We start from the raw sequence: 16,114 nt of genomic DNA on the forward strand, positions 1-16,114 counted from the left end.
ATGGAATAGGATTGACAAATACTCCATTGCTACAGAGTACTGCCATCTAACTTCAAATGGGTATTTATTACTTAAAAATCTGTATGCATCAATGCAGCTGATGCTAGAGCAATAAGTGGAAATGGTAAGTTAGCACATGTGAGGTTGTAAGGCTTTCACTCACCCCTATGCTCAGTATCGCTGTCCTCTCCCCTAGAGGGTTTGAAAAAGTGTACACCACAGTTTGCTCAGGCTAGGGAACTCACCTAAAAGGTAAGAGACCCAGGATCCAGTCCCCTGTTCCAATGAATTTTATAATTTATCTATTATCTACAGTGCAACAGTTTCAACAGGAGAGACTGAGAAAGCCCCATATCAGAATAGCTTATAGCCCAGTGTTTTGGACACTCCCCGAAGAGGTGGCAGATCTCTGTTCATATCTTTCTTTCTCCCCTGCTCCAACTCCCCCTCTGCCTGAGGTCTCCCACAATTCAGGTGAGAATCCTAAGCACTTGGCTAGAAGTTATGAGGGAGGATTTCCTCCCCTGGCCACTTTGTGTAAGCTCTGCTATAGGGACCCAATCCAGTAGGCAAAGTCTGAGTATACTTACTGGATTGGAACCCCACAGGCAAAGGAATGAATGCCCTGTGTATCACTCTGGGGCTCAGCTATCCAAATGCCTGGCATGGGGCTGCAGCACACATGCTTAGAGGCTGAAACATAGGTGCCTATGGAACTTTTACTGGGAAAAAAAATTACGTGCTGAGCAAGTTTATGCATCTACACAATTCAGGGGTAGCTAACCAGGGGTTTTGTGAATCCCAATGGGGCCTGATTCCTGAATATAACCTTTCCTGGCATGTATCAGAGGGGTAGCCGTGTTAGTCTGGATCTGTAAAAGCAACAAAGAATCCTGTGGCACCTTATAGACTAACAGACGTTCTGCAGCATGAGCTTTCGTGGGTGAATACCCACTTCTTCTTGCATCTGAAGAAGTGGGTATTCACCCACGAAAGCTCATGCTGCAGAACGTCTGTTAGTCTATAAGGTGCCACAGGATTCTTTGTTGCTTTTCCTGGCATGCACCTTTCGTTTTGTCAGGGTGTAAGTAACTTCTTACTTCAGTGCTTTAGCTCATCCCATCATCAGAAAAGGCTCCATGTACTCAAAAAATTCTAGTTCTGCAAAATGAAGTCTTAGAAACGGTTAGTAAAATATAACAAACCTATTTATGTTCATTCTAATAAACTTCTGTCCTAATCTGAAAGAGGCAGTCTAACAACACATGTAGAGCTGTAACACCCTGCTTAATTTGTTTTTAAAGTTAATAATTACCCTAGTAAACCAAGCTGTTAAACACAGTGGTTCTCAAACTTCTGTATTAGTGACCCCTTTCACACAACAAGCCTCCGAGTGCGATCCCTCCTTATAAATTAAAAACATTTTTTATATTTAACACTATTCTAAATGCTGGATCTGATGCAGGGTTTGTGGTGGAGGCTGACAGCTCATGACCCCCACGTAATAACCTCATGACCCCAAGAAGTCACGACCCCCAGTTCCAGAACCCAGGAAAGCATTCAGATCACTGCATTATATAACTGAACACTTGCTTGAAACTTACGCATGAGGTTGCAATGAAATTTTTAAGTTATTTAACACATCTTTAGAGGACTGGTGTCCATAATGCAAAAGTTAAGGCAAAATACTGGCAAAGTGAAAAAGTGTATAGAAAAATGCAGTCACAAGGTCACATTTTCAGCAAGATAACTTACTGCAAAACAGAGACTATAAAAATGGTTTCAAAATAACAGTTTAAAACTTAAAGGTAACTCTCCTACATGCACCTGGACATTTAGAATCAGACTTTTACAATTCATGGGACTCTTGCTCAATAGATTACAATAAAAAATTTTTATGAAATTTTATGAAAAATTAAGCCACATTTGTCATGGAAGTGAAAAAGATGGAAAAAGCCCCGGCCCGCTGCAGCCAGGGGACAGGCACTCCTCCCCTAGCTCCAACCCAGCCCCAGCCCAGACCTACCATGGCCATGGGAGGGGCAACACCCCTCCCCCCCAACTCAGCCCTGGGCCTTCCACAGGGATGGGAGGGGCGTCCCCCCCTCCCACCCAGCCCCGGACCTGCTGCGGCCATAGGAGGGGCATCCCTCCCCCGGCCCAAACTGTGCCCTGGCCCAGACCTGCTGCAGCCAGGGGACAGGCGCCCCTTCCCCATCCCCAACCCCAGACCTGCTGCGGTGGGGAGAAGCGCCTCTCCCCTCCAGCCCAGGTACTGCTGCAGGGAGAGAGAGCTGGGGGGAGTCCTCTCTCCCCACTGTAGCTCCAGGGCCTGCACCTCCATCCGGAGCCATCACCCTGGACCCCACCCCAGAATCTACACCCCAACCCTCTGTCCCAGCCCTAAGCCCCTCATCCCCAGCCCCCTCCCGCCCCAGAGCTCACCCCTCCAGCCAGATCCCCTCACACCCCTGCACACCAACCCTCTGCCCCATTCCTGAGCCCCCTCCCACACTCCAAACCCCTCGGCCCCACCCCCATGAGTTTTGTTATGTGCATCAATATGGAGGCAATGTGTCACACATCACTTCCATATTGATGCACATAAAATTAATTCTGCACGTGTGGGAAAAATTAGAGGGAACACTGCCCTATAGGCAATCTCAGTATTTTTAAATGTATTTTACTATGACTCCTGTGCTTCTGATACCTTTCCACTCCTGCCTTCACTGCACTTTTTTCTATCCTAGATGATCAATACTGTGTTTTCATTGTATATTCTTTCCTTTCTCTCCCCCGACCCTTAACATTAAACTCCCCTCCCCCCCCATACATTTTTACCTCCTTCCTCCCATTCTCTTAAGCTTTCAGACCTGTGTTTTTACTTTATGCTCTCAGTCTTACTCTCTCCCAACTACAGTTTAAAAAAAAAAAAAGAAGAAGATCTAGAACTGGAAGGGACCTCGAAAGGTCATCGAGTCCAGCCCCCTGCCTTCGCTAGCAGGGCCAAGTACTGATTTTTGCCCCAGATCTCTAAGTGGCCCCCTCAAGGTTTGAACTCACAACCCTGGGTTTAGCAGGCCAATGCTCAAACCACTAAGTTACACCCTGCCCCCTAGAATAAACAATAGTAGCTTCAATTATCCTGTATCTGGCTTCTCTCTCCTGCAGAAAAGTGTAGTTGCATCAGGTGTTTTGCTCCCCTGCTCTCACCTCCTCTCTGGGAAAGAATACAGCAGTTCCCAGTCCCACTCAGGCCCCTACAGATTGCTACTAGCCCTGAGTGAGCAGGTGTTTCTAATGAACTTGACTATAACAAGTTATAGAGCTGTACTTTTGAGCTATCCCTATGGCTGAGTGCCCTCCACAGGAGCAGACAGAGAAAGTAGGCTGTTGCTAGAAAAGTTATCAGTTGTTTATGGTTAGGGCCCCAACAAATTCACAGTCATAGGATTTTAAAAATCATAATTTTCATGATTTCAACTATTTAAATCTGAAATTTCACGGTGTTGTAATTGCAGGAGTCCTGACCCAAAATGGAGTTGTGTGTTGATCACAAGGTTATTGTAGTGGGGGTTGCAGTACTGCTACCCTTACTTTTGCGCTTGGGCAGCTGGAGAGCAGTGATTGCTGGCCAGGAGTCCAGCTCTGAAGGCAGAACCACTGCCAGCAGCGCAGAAGTTGTGGTATGTAGAGCCCTGTGTGGATACAAGGCTCTCCTGGGAATTGCAGCAGCAAAAGGAGCAAAACATGGGATCGCTGCTCGCAGGAGCCAACACCCTGCACTGGCAACTCCTCCGGCTTGGCTGTACCGCCCCCAGCCCTGCCATGCAACTGTCTGAGGCTCCTGTCTGGGCACATGTGCCACTTGCACACATTATCACAACCAGGGACAGATGCCAATGAGCACAGTGCCCGCCCAGTGGACAGGGTTGGGGGCAGTACAGCCATGCCAACGGAGCTGCCAGTGCAGGATGCTGGCTCCTGGGAGCAACAGCCCAACATTCTGCTCCTTTTGCCACTGTGGTTCCCAGGAGAGCCCTGCAGTTCAACAGATACTGATTTCTATTCGCAGATATCCACACCCACAGGTATAAATTTGTATCCATTCAGAGGTCTAGTGGTATGGTATTGCCACCCTTATTTCTGTGCTGCTGCCTGCAGAGCTGGGCCCTCAGTAAGCAGCTGCCACTCTTTGGCCGCCCTGCTCTGAAGGCAGTAGCGCAGAAATAAGGGTAGCACAGTATGGTATTGCCACTCTTACCTCTGCACTGCTGCGGAGGGGTGGGGCGCTGCCTTCAGAGCTGGCTGCCTTGCCAACAGCCACCACTCTCTGGCCACCCAGCTCTGAAGGCAGCGCAGAAGTAAGGATGGCAATACTGTGACCCCCCAAAAAATAACCTTGAGACCCCCCTGCAACTCCCTTTTGGGTCAGGGCCCACAATTTGAGAAATGCTGGTCTCCCCCATGAAATCCATGTAGTATACGATAAAAGCACACAAAAGACTAGATTTCATGGGGGGCAGACCAGATTTCATGGTCTGTGAAACCTTTTTCATGCCTGTGAATTTGGTAGGGCCCTATTTATGGTCCTAGAGCTGTGGGGCAGGGCAGATCTGAAGTCATGCAGTTCTCCCAGCCTCTGATGCATCTTACCTTTGGCACTTGTCCCGCTGGACTAGTTTGGCGCCCCTCTATAGCAGAGAAAACACTAACTTCATGGTAGTATGAATATACATAATCTTTCTGATTAAGAGTAGTGTTTATGTGGCTTCTATGTACAGCTAGTGCTTTATAGAACTATCTTTAAAAAATAACATTTGAATTTATTGGGAAAACTTCAGTCTGCACTAATGTTACACAGAAATGCAGAAACAAAACAAAACCGATTTTCTAAAGAATAAAAACTTGACCTTCAACACAATTTGACACATTTAAAATTCCTTGTACTTTGTGTCTCACCACATTTTCTAGTGCAAGATAATGACTGTTAACAGATTTACTGAGTAAGAGTATTTCTTTATATTGTTTGTTGCAGGCCAAAGTGTCCTTAAGGTATTACATGAATTTAAAAAAATCCACAAATGACTCATGATTTTTTTTTTTATTATTTTTAAGACATTCAGTATGTGGAGCCCTTATTAGCATCTTCTAGTGAAGAACTAGCAGTAATAACAGAACACTGATATAAAAGGACATCTAACTTCTCAAAGTTTTACAAAGTGAAACATGTCCCAAGAGACTCTCATAACTTGGTAGCTTAATGAAAGTGATCTCTTAATAGAAGTAGGTAAGAATTATGCTCTGTGTCTGGAGAATCTTCAGGGACATCGCCTCTTGCTTAAGAAGGCAGGTCTATATTCTGCCGCACACAGTAAATCCCATGCAATTTGTACACTGCACTACATTTTAAGAAGTTGACGCTCTTGTTCAGAATAGCATTTGGCATTATATTGTATCTTTTAATTCACTAGGTGAACCCAAATACTTAAAATTAGACATCAGTAAGCCAAGAACTGTGTGTTGTGGCCCTTACTGAACTCTTCAACACTATACAACCTTGAACATTAGGATTTACATTGTCAAGAGGACACACTGGTCAAGACGAAATGGTTAAGTCCAATTTGAAAAATGTCAGTCTAATTTCGACCTGGACAGTCAAAACCAAGACAGATTTGTAGAAAGTCTAAAAACTTGTACCTTTTAGGTTTGTAATTTAACTCCCTCTTGAACTGCTTTCTTGCACAATCAAAGAGCATTCTTTCCAATAACTCACACTATGTCAATTACATTTCAACTGCACAGTAAATTCTGTTCTTCCACAACTTTTGTCCTGCATTACAGCTCAGTAACATCCCTAACCTATCTGCTTCTAAAACCATTTCTGCACAAGAGTTTCAAGTCAGTATCTGTTTTCACTATGTTGGCTATCATCCTAAACCATAACAAACAGTATAACTACAGTAATTGAGATACTTATGCAACATTTCAACAGATTTTAAAGTATTTCCAACATACACTTCCCAACCTTGAAACAGTTCTGAAGCTTGCCAATTGTTAATTTAAGCATTTAACATGAACCCACTGATTCTTAAGTACAAGTACAACCATTTAAAAAAAATTGTACTATAAATATGCTACGATAAAAGTCAGCTCGGAAGGCTGAGCACACCTAACCCACACAAAAGATAGCTGGGGTCACCAGTTTCAGAATTTTGGGGGTGATTGGTTTGTGTGTTGTGACAGATACGGCCGTTTCCTACAATGTCCTTGGAAGGCCTTACTTTATTAAATTAATCTATTATGGTGGGCCAAGATTGTATGTAACCGCTCGTGGGAGATGTGAGACCTGGAAGTTCAAAAGACTATACAGAAAATGTGCCAGACTTTTGGAATAAGTAGTGTTAAGTGGACTTTCTGGGTAATTACTACAGAGACATTAATGCAAATTACTCAACTCCGGTTATACAAAACCCCCGTCTTTAAAAGTTACTCCCCCAAGGAAAGGGCATAAGAACGGCCAAACTGGGCAGAGCAATAGTCCATCTAGCCCAGGATCCTGTCTTCCAACAAAAAGAACAGGAGTACTTGTGGCACCTTAGAGACTAACAAATTTATTTGAGCATAAGCTTTCGTGGGCTACAGCCCACTTCTTTGGAAGCATAGAATGGAACATACATTGAGGAGATATATATACACATACAGAGAGCATGAAAAGGTGGGAGTTGTCTTACCAACTCTGAGAGGCCAATCAAGTAAGAGAAAAAAATTTTTTTGAAGTGACAATCAAGATAGCCCAGTACAGACAGTCTGATAAGAAGTGTGAGAATACTTACAAGGGGAGATAGATTCAATGTTTGCAATGGATCAGCCATTCCCAGTCCCTAATCAAGCCTAAATTGATTGTATCTAGTTTGCATATCAATTCCAGCTCAGCAGTTTCTCGTTGGAGTCTGTTTTTGAAGCTTTTCTGTTGCAAAATTGCCACCTGCAGATCATTGAATGACCAGACAGGTTAAAGTGTTCTCCTACTGTTTTTTGAGTGTTATGATTCCTGATGTCAGATTTGTGTCCATTAATTCTTTTGCGTAGAGACTGTCTGGTTTGGCCAATGTACATGGTAGAGGGGCATTGCTGGCACATGATGGCATATATCACATTGGCAGATGTGCAGGTGAAGGAGCCCCTGATGGTATGGCTGATGTGATTAGATCCTATGATATCATTTGAACAGATATGTGGACAGAGTTGGCATTGGGCTTTGTCTTCCAACAGTGGCCAATGCCAACTGCTTCAGAGGGAATGAACAAAACAGGGCAATTATCAAGTGACCCATTCCCTTTTGTCTAATCCCAGCATCTGGCAGTCAAGAGGCTGAGGAACATCCAAAGCACAGGGTTGTGTCCCTGACTATGTTAGGTCCATCAATGGCTATTGGCCATCCTCCATGAACTTATCTAATTCTTTTTTGAACCCAGTTAGAATTTTGGTCTTCACAACATCTCCTGGCAATATGTTCCACACGGTCCTCTGCATTGTGTTAAGTCCTTTTGTCCCAAGTGAGCCTCAGATAGCACTCCTCACCCAAAGAGGGGATCACTCTCAAAACAACTCTGGACTTCACCTCCAGCAAAGCTTTCACCTTAACAGGAGATTGCTATACATAACTAGCCTCACTGAGTCCAAAAGTTGAGGTGAAAATAAAAGCCACAGGAACATACCAGCACTCCCAAGAATACTTAACTAGCCAAGTATTTCATTAAAATGGCCACACCTCATTGCATCACAACCCTAACTTCTTACTAAAATACAGTTTCACTCCACTGTCCATTGGATCTAAATTTAAGACCAGGTTAGAATCTACTAACAGGTTTTTTTGAGCTTTGGATTGTTGTAATGGGACAGAAAATACTGCATAAAAGCCTCATTACGTCAAACAGCTTGCATATAGCTCATCTGCTCCTCTCAAGTTTCCAGTATTTCATTCTTTCCTGCTACCTTCCTCAAGTTCACTTCTAAACATATTCTGATAGAGAAAGTTTGGAAGAACCTACTTGTTTGCTATGAAAAGCCTCCAAGGCAGTTTGAAGGCTTTTTTCCCCCAGACTGAAAGTCTCTCTCAGCATTCCAAGCTTTTACATCATTTTAGACACTGGACCCAACTCCTGATTCTACCCTCAAGAAATCAGGTTAAGAAAGCATCACAGTGTCACAAGGAATACCAATCCTTACATAGGATTCATCTCTAAAGCAACACAAACAATTCAGTGGCCTGGGTAAAGAGACTTACAACTAAAGATTAATTCACAAAACAGAAATGGCAGACAAAGCTGATTTGGGATGTGGAAGCAGCCAGATAAAGAAAAGTAACCTAAAGGAATAAATACCCTTTCGGGATGTGATTTGGACTCATTCAGATTGATATTTGAAAACATTTTAACTATTTCCAAGTTCTTCCACAGCTGAATTAAGTATAGTACATACCAAAAGTTCATAACCTGCAGAAGTTCCCAGTGCAGACAGTTGTCACAGTTTCACAGTAATTGCACCTGTATTCCCCCTCCTTGGTCACTCAAGGGCATGCATTTAAAGTTTCCGGCTCCCAGCCATTACTTCTCTTGGGTGGAGACCTGCATCTCTCCCTCAAGACCAGAATTTTAAGGCTGCATGACTCCGTGCCTTACACTGTGATATCCCCAGCAAGCCAGTCACCTAACGGCCAGCACCTGTGCTTTGCTTTTCCTCTGAGGGCTATAAACAGTGTATTTCCAGCAGTTATAAGTGATCACACAGCTCTTTCTAAGCAAGCACCTTTATTCTTAAGGCAAAAGCATTACAGAGAAAACATTAAAATCACTAAGAGTGCCTATGTGCACACTAAAAGCTTACCAGAAGTCAGCCATCAGTCTTATGGGGCTCTGATAGGCCAAAGTCTTTTCAACTCTTCTGCAAAAGTTGGCATAAGGTCCTAGCCATTTGTTGGCTCAGAAAGGCAGCCTTGAGTCAGTTTACATGTAGCCTTTTAAAGCCAAATATTTTGTTTTCCTCATGCGTGGAAACACACATTGAACCAGTATATATGTAGCTTTGCAGGGGGTGGTACCTCTTTGGAGGTGTTTAAGGTGAATAACTCATATTGTAATCACAGTTTTAGTTCCTGAAGGAGTTGTGGAACCCTCTCCCATGGAGTAGAGCACAGTCATACATATGCTTGGCCCACAATAATATATAAACTTATTACAATATGTTCCCCCAAAGATATTGTGTGCCGTTGCAATATCTGTTTACTTTGCTAGCGCTTTCATGGTTAAATAAAGCATGGTACATACCAAATAAAAGTTCTTTACCTGCAAAAGTTCCTACTGCAGGTAGCTACCTAAAACTGAGGAATAAGACCCTGCTTTTTCTTAAGATAATGGCAATTCCTTCTCTAACTTCAACAGGAACAGAACCTAATGGAACAAGACTTTTTAAACACTGCTCAACAGGCAGGAAGAAGTAATAAAATTAACAATTTATTTTTAACCTAAGTTATACTGCAGCTTTAAAATACAAACCTGCATTTGCTGCAGTTAACATTTTAAAGTACCTGGACTATAATCACTGGTCTAATCTAGCTAAATTGATCAGGAGAAAAAGTTTAATCAGGCTTACATAACACAAGCCAAACTACACACAAATAAAACCAAGCCTCACTTCCAAGTGTAAATTCAGAGTAACACTGTTCACTAGCAGAAGCTAGACTACAGTTCAACTTGCTAAAACTGAGTTAAAGGTGTTTTCCTGGCATAGACGTAAGCTAAGTAGCCAAGTTTAATCAGTCCTAGCTAGCATTGGCTAAATGTTCTCTAGTCTAGAGACAACTTTAGAAGCATGCTGTATGTGAAGTTTACAACAGTTTATATTTATTCATTTTAAGACCGTGGTTTACACTTCTAGTTTAATCTATCATTAAGCTCTCCTTTCACCTATCTTATACACCATAGCAAGAAGCAGTAGCAAGTTTTTTAACAAACAGCATTTTTCTTTATGAAAATTATGTTAATCATTCTGACAGCTGTAACTGTCAGCTGCAATCTTCTCTATGCTAGTGCCAATTTTCTACACAAAGAGCCAAAGCCATAGGCCCCAATCTGCAGAATCACAGACCATAATGATTTCAAGCTCATCAATATTTTTAGATACATTTGGAATATTGTATTCATTATGAATGTATGGCAGATCAACTTCTCTAGTCTCTTATCTATAATATTTTCTTTAATTTGGATACGTTTAATATATTTCAGCTGTTACTTTAAGGCTTTTTAAACTGAAGTTAGTAATTATGGTATTAAAAGTATCAGTTCTGAAGGTCATTGATAAGATTGGATTGCTTTGTTTTGACCAACACAAATTCTATTCTAAACTTCTATTCTAAACTTCTAAACAATAATTTTACTGTATTATTTGAAGACTAGTATATTCAGAACATTTATAATATGTCTCAAAACCCAAAACAAACATCCAGCAGGTAGGTACAGTAGGATTTTCAATTGCTGCTACACTCACAAAGACAAAGTTAAATACTGTTTTACCGAAGATATTGGAAAAGCTATTAGAAGAATGCAAATAAGACTTACAAGTTGTAAGTTGCCACTTAAAAATTCCTCAGTTCCCTATTCATGGCATATGTTCAGCCTCTAGATTTTTCTTTACTTTAAGTGTGATAACAAATGACTAAAAAAGATTGGTAAGAGTCACATGTCCTGTAACTGGGCTGCATTAAGAGCTGCTCTAAATAAAAAAATTGTAGAAGTTTGCAATTATTCAGTACTGAAAACTAAATCAAAGATGATAGACTCCTAGCAGTTACAAGGGTTGGAAGATGGATATATTTTAACCATATGAATCATCATCCACACGGACTCCTATGTAGAAAAGACCACTATGGATTATAAAATTGAAGTATTAAAAATATTATTTAACATGAGTAGGCAGATAACTGTTCAAGAACATCAATCACTCCAAGTCCTTAAATACCAAATATTTAAATTTAATTCACAATTACTTAAAACATCCCCAAATTATCAAGACTCATCACATGATTAAGTTAAATTATGTAAATTTCAATTCAAGTGTATATGAAACAAGTGCATACAATTAGCCAACACAAGTTGGGTCTGTTCAGTTGCTAGTCATTACCAACTGATCCTTAGTAGGCTTAACTCTCCTCAGCAATTAGCTTGTGCTTACATTTTACATGAATTATCAAGCAAGAGAGAGTGGTTTGGACATTCATTCATCTGGAACTATATAAACCCAGGTCCAATTGCTTGCTATGCTACAAACTTCCCATGTGACCTTGGGCAGGTCAGTAAGTTTCTCTGTGCCTCAGATCCTATTTGTAAAGTGGGAATAACAACTCTTCCCTACCTCTCAAGGTTGTCAGAGAATATAGACATTAACTATTGTAAGGTGCTCACATATTGTAGTAATTGGGAGGGGGGGTTCATATGTACCCAAGATAAACAGATATCTCAATAAAACTTTGAGATTGGTTATGCCTATGTTTACATACATTAAAAGTGACACCTGTTCACTTGGTGATGCAAATTATCAGAATGCCTCACTAAACACCAGGAAGTAAGGCACCACGTAGTACCAAAAAGTCAAAACAGCAATTACATATATTTATGTAGGTACAATTTGCCCATTAATATAGTATACTAGCCATTTAATGCACAAGCTATTAGACCTGCACCACCAAATATCATTCACAGGTTGGAAGCCTTATTTTGCATCAGTACTTCTCTCATGATAAAAGCTTTTGCTGTTATAATTAGAAATGTAAAGTCTCAGTGAGTCTTCAGCTCACTATACTGGACACATCTGGAGACAGTCCTGGGTCAGTTCACACTTTATAATATTAGACCTCTAATTTTTCACTCTAGGTGTGAAAATTTTTCTCATGACCCAAATAAGGTTAAAACCCCACCCTGTCAGAGATTTGGCAGCCTCATGCTAACACCAAACACTCCTCAGAGGGAGTCCCATAATCTTCAGCCTGTAATAGCAGGTGAGACAGGCCCAGAGTTACTATACCATTACCAACCCTGCCCAAACGAGCCAAAGAAAAGGCTGCACAGGAACATACTTTAGCTGCTGGTGATGACTCTCTGGGTTGTTCAATTTAACTAGTTTTTAAATGTAGCTTTATAAATGTATGAATGGGATTATAGGACAGAGTTGCCCACCACAGCAGGGGATTAGACCCTAAAACCCAAGAAGTCACTTCCAGTCCTACGACCTTTAGGTAGCCCCCAACACTAGTCCTCCTCCCTCTCAGGGCTCTCCCCCTCACACCTCTACCTCAGACTTGGAGTCCCCCGCCACACGGTCCGACACCAGACAAGCCCCCTGGCTCTGTGAACAGGTTCAGTTCCCGGCCACAGAGCGCCTCCACCTAGAGGGCCCCCGCCCCCCTGAAGAGTGCTGAGCTTAGTGGGGCAAAGCCCACTCCCCTGGCCTGGCCTCCAGCTCCCCGGCCTTCACAGATAGGGCTCCCGGCCCGCACTGAAGCCAAGCAGCTCGCCCCTGGCACGCCCCTCGTGCTCCGAGCAGATCGGGGCCCGGGCCTCTCCCGCCCCCCGGCTGCCCCGGTACCTTGCGGACCCCCTTGTAGATGTAGAAGTAGAGCTCCCGGCCCACATTGAAGCAGAGCCGGTCGCCGTTGCCGCTCTGGTCGTTGACGTTGACGAAGGAGACGCGGACTGGGTTGGAGCCCTGCGAGTTGAAGGGCACCCGGTTGGGCCGGCTGTACTCCGAGTGGCTCAGCAGCTTGTACAGCCCCTCCCGGGTGGTGAACTGGGTCTTAATCTCGTTCATCTCCTTCCCTCCTCCCTCCGCCGCCATCTTGGAAAGGAGCATTCATCCTGCCCCAGTGCCCGGATGTGCCCCCACTGCGCAGCCGCCACCGCTCACTCTCTCTACCCGAGAGCGGCCGTAAGGGGGAGGAGCTGGCTCGCCTGTTTACTGCATCTCTGCGCATGTGCCAGCTTGCCTGACGTCGGGGCGGCCCCTAGTGGGGGAGAGGGAGGGCCAGGGTTGGCCATCTGGCGGGCGAGCGAGCGAGCGGTGGTGCTGCTGCTCAGGGGGTAGAGCGGGGCTCGCGCGCCCAGTGCTTTTACAAGGGCTGGTCGTCAGCGCAGCAGGCGGGTGCCAGACCTGTGGGGCGGAGGGCGAGGGGGTGCTGCGGGGAGACGGGGGGTTCAAAGCCCACGGGAAAGGGGTGGGTAGTGCTTAATGCCATGGGCTTGGGACTCTACAGGGCGAGGGGAAGGGCGATTTAATTGTTCAGGGCAGGGTTTTTAACAGCATCCTGCGGCACTAAGTTGCCAGTGTGGTACCCCCAGGTAACTTATCACCATGCCCAGTTTTTCTTTCCACCTCTGAAAACTGTCAGCTGTGAGAGTCAGGAGGACTCTTGGGACTCTTGTCTGTGACCATGGACAATTACTTCATCTTTGTCAGCCTAAATTCACCTGCTGACTGTAATCGTTCCCACCTACCTCAGAGGGCTGATGGTAGGCATAATTATTTGTCAAATAAATTTACACCTTATCAAAAGGCATCTAATCAAATAACAAGCAAAGGGATTCTCATTTGCCCTACAGCCCTCTGTTGCGACTCCAGCAGCATATGTAAAGGTGCCTTAAACTGAGTAGGCGTGGCCCTTGGGTCAAGTTCGCAGCCAGCACAGGACTGAGTGATGGAATGGTTCTGTGCCACCTTCTCTCCCAGTCCTGGTTCATCTCTGCACATCCTGGATTCTCGAGCCACCTAGATCTAGTTCCTGGCATAAGTTAGAGCACTGCCAGATGGTTTTAATATTCACTTTTACAACAGCCCTAAATAGCTGGGCCATGGTATGCTCCAGTCATGCCTCCTCCCACCACTGATACTCCCTCTCTTGATCCTGAATACGCACCTATACCATGGTCTGCAAAGAAGGGCAGTGTAGGGCTGTTCCACTGGCCCTATGCCACTGGGATAAACCCCCTTACGCTGAGGGATCCTCTAGTGTCTGGTTTTGCCAGCTTCATGGCTCCTCTCTGCTGGCAAAGCTCAGATTCAGAGCCTGGGATCACAAAGATGCAGGAATGCTAAGTGCAGAAATAAAGGAACTGAGAATCAAGGCCAAAAATTCCAAATAGAAAAACCACCAGTTTAAATATACAGTGAACCCAAACTGATGCGTCAAATGCTTTGAGATCCTCAAATGAAAGGCACTGTAGAAGGTTATAGGATTATTATTTAAGTTCCATGATAAACTCCAACACTTATAACAAGCAATGAGATTATTTTTGTGAATTAGAGGATATCTTTATGAAAACATTCCCAATGGGTTATAAAAATTTGTAGAATCTTAAAAATGGAAAGTGGATTGGTTGATAATATATTGCTAAGGCAGCATCCTTTTTCACAGTTCTGCCACACTAGTGCTCCCAGTGCTATCACAGCATCTGAATTACTCCTCTCATCACCCTTTTTTGATAATAGTATTGTGCTGATCTTGCCCCTACATGTTAGCTCTGCTTGGAGGGTAGGTTTAAAAATAACACTGTTGTGAAGGTATAAGTGATTAATATAACGTCGTCTTATATGGTACATAGGGAAAGCAATCTAACATTTCACACAATTTGTTTGGTAAGAAAACTATTCTTTTAAACTTTCAAAGATTTGTTTAGTTGTCTTTTATTGGTATGTTACAGAAGTAACAAGTTACAACTGAAACCTGCCAAAACAAAACAAAAACATCTTAAAAGAAGTGTTTCTCTAGGAACCATTTTACAAAATTATCTTAATTGGACTCAGATTCCCCAACTCTCTACATAAAATGTTGGTGCTAGGTCCTCCGTTCTGGTATAGCCAACATGAAGTGACTAAACTATCCCTGAATGGCTGAGTCATTACACTACTTGAATCTATTTCCTTATGATAACTATCCTTACACTTCTTGTCAACTGTCTGTAATTGACCATCTTGATTATCACTACAAACGTTTTTTTCCTGCTGATAATAGGTCATCTTAATTAATTAGCCAGTATGGCATTTTTTCTGTATGTATATATATACTCTTCTTATATGTTCCATTCTATGCATTGGATGAAGTGGGCTGTAGCCCACGAAAGCTTATGCTCAAATAAATTTGTTAGTCTCTAAGGTGCCACAAGGACTCCTGTTCTTTAAACTATCCCTGTAGTTAACCAGTAGCATCTCACAGAAGAGAGTGTCCATGTGTGTGCATGGAACACTCCAATTGTGCATGCACTTAGTACACCTCTACCCTGTTATAACGCCACCCGATATAACACAAATTAGAATATAACGCAGTAAAGCAGCTCTCCGGGGGGATGGGGCTGCACGCTCCACGGTTTCACCTATAACACGGTAAGATTTTTTGGCTCCCGAGGACAGTGTTATATTGAGGTAGAGGTTTACTAGTATGCCACAATGCTGTTCTGCACAAGCACATGATATTCCTCCTCCCTAGCCTCCATCTTTCTAGGGATGAGTGTTGGTATCACAGAATTACCATGATTCACTTCCTAATGTTTATCAGTGATTTGAGTACCAGCTGATGTACAGTTTTGCAAACAATTAATTTGTATTGCATTTTAAATAGGGCTGTCGATTAATCACAGTTAACTCACACGATTAACTCAAAAAAATTAATGGCAATTAAAAAAATTAATCACGATTAATTGCAGTTTTAATCACACTGTTAAACACTAGAATACCACTTGAAATTTATTAAATATTTTGGATGCTTTTCTACATTTTCACATACATTGTATTCTGTGTTGTAATTGAAATCAAAGTGTAATTATTTTTTATTACAAATATTTGCACTGTAAAACTTATAAACAAAAGAAATACTATTTTTCAATTCACCTCATACAGGTACTGTAGTGCAATCTCTTTGTCATGAAAGGTAGATTTTTTGTGCGACATAACTGTACTCAAAAACAAAACAATGTAAAACTTCAGAGCCTACAATTCAACACAGTCCTACTACTTGTTCAGCCAATCACTAAGACAAACAAGTTTGTTTACATTTACAGAAGAGAATGCT

At 42.8% G+C, this 16,114-nt stretch overlaps 1 protein-coding gene across 3 annotated transcripts in view; it reads right to left on the reverse strand.

Annotated features, from left to right (window-relative positions):
- WDR20 (WD repeat domain 20) overlaps positions 1 to 13,032 on the reverse strand; it is a 60,230-nt gene extending 47,198 nt beyond the window's left edge. The window contains exon 1 of one of the 3 annotated variants that reach the window (XM_039535544.1): positions 12,643 to 13,032. In XM_039535544.1, the coding sequence (XP_039391478.1) occupies positions 12,643 to 12,906 (264 nt within the window). In that variant the 5' untranslated portion in view covers positions 12,907 to 13,032. The remainder of the gene's footprint in view (positions 1 to 12,642) is intronic. The other 2 variants (XM_039535542.1, XM_039535543.1) reach the window with 2 other exon arrangements.
- Between the last annotated feature and the right edge of the window lie 3,082 nt (positions 13,033 to 16,114).

The sequence above is a fragment of the Mauremys reevesii genome, linkage group 4 (genome assembly GCF_016161935.1).
Source record: "Mauremys reevesii isolate NIE-2019 linkage group 4, ASM1616193v1, whole genome shotgun sequence".
Classification (NCBI taxonomy): domain Eukaryota; kingdom Metazoa; phylum Chordata; order Testudines; family Geoemydidae; genus Mauremys; species Mauremys reevesii.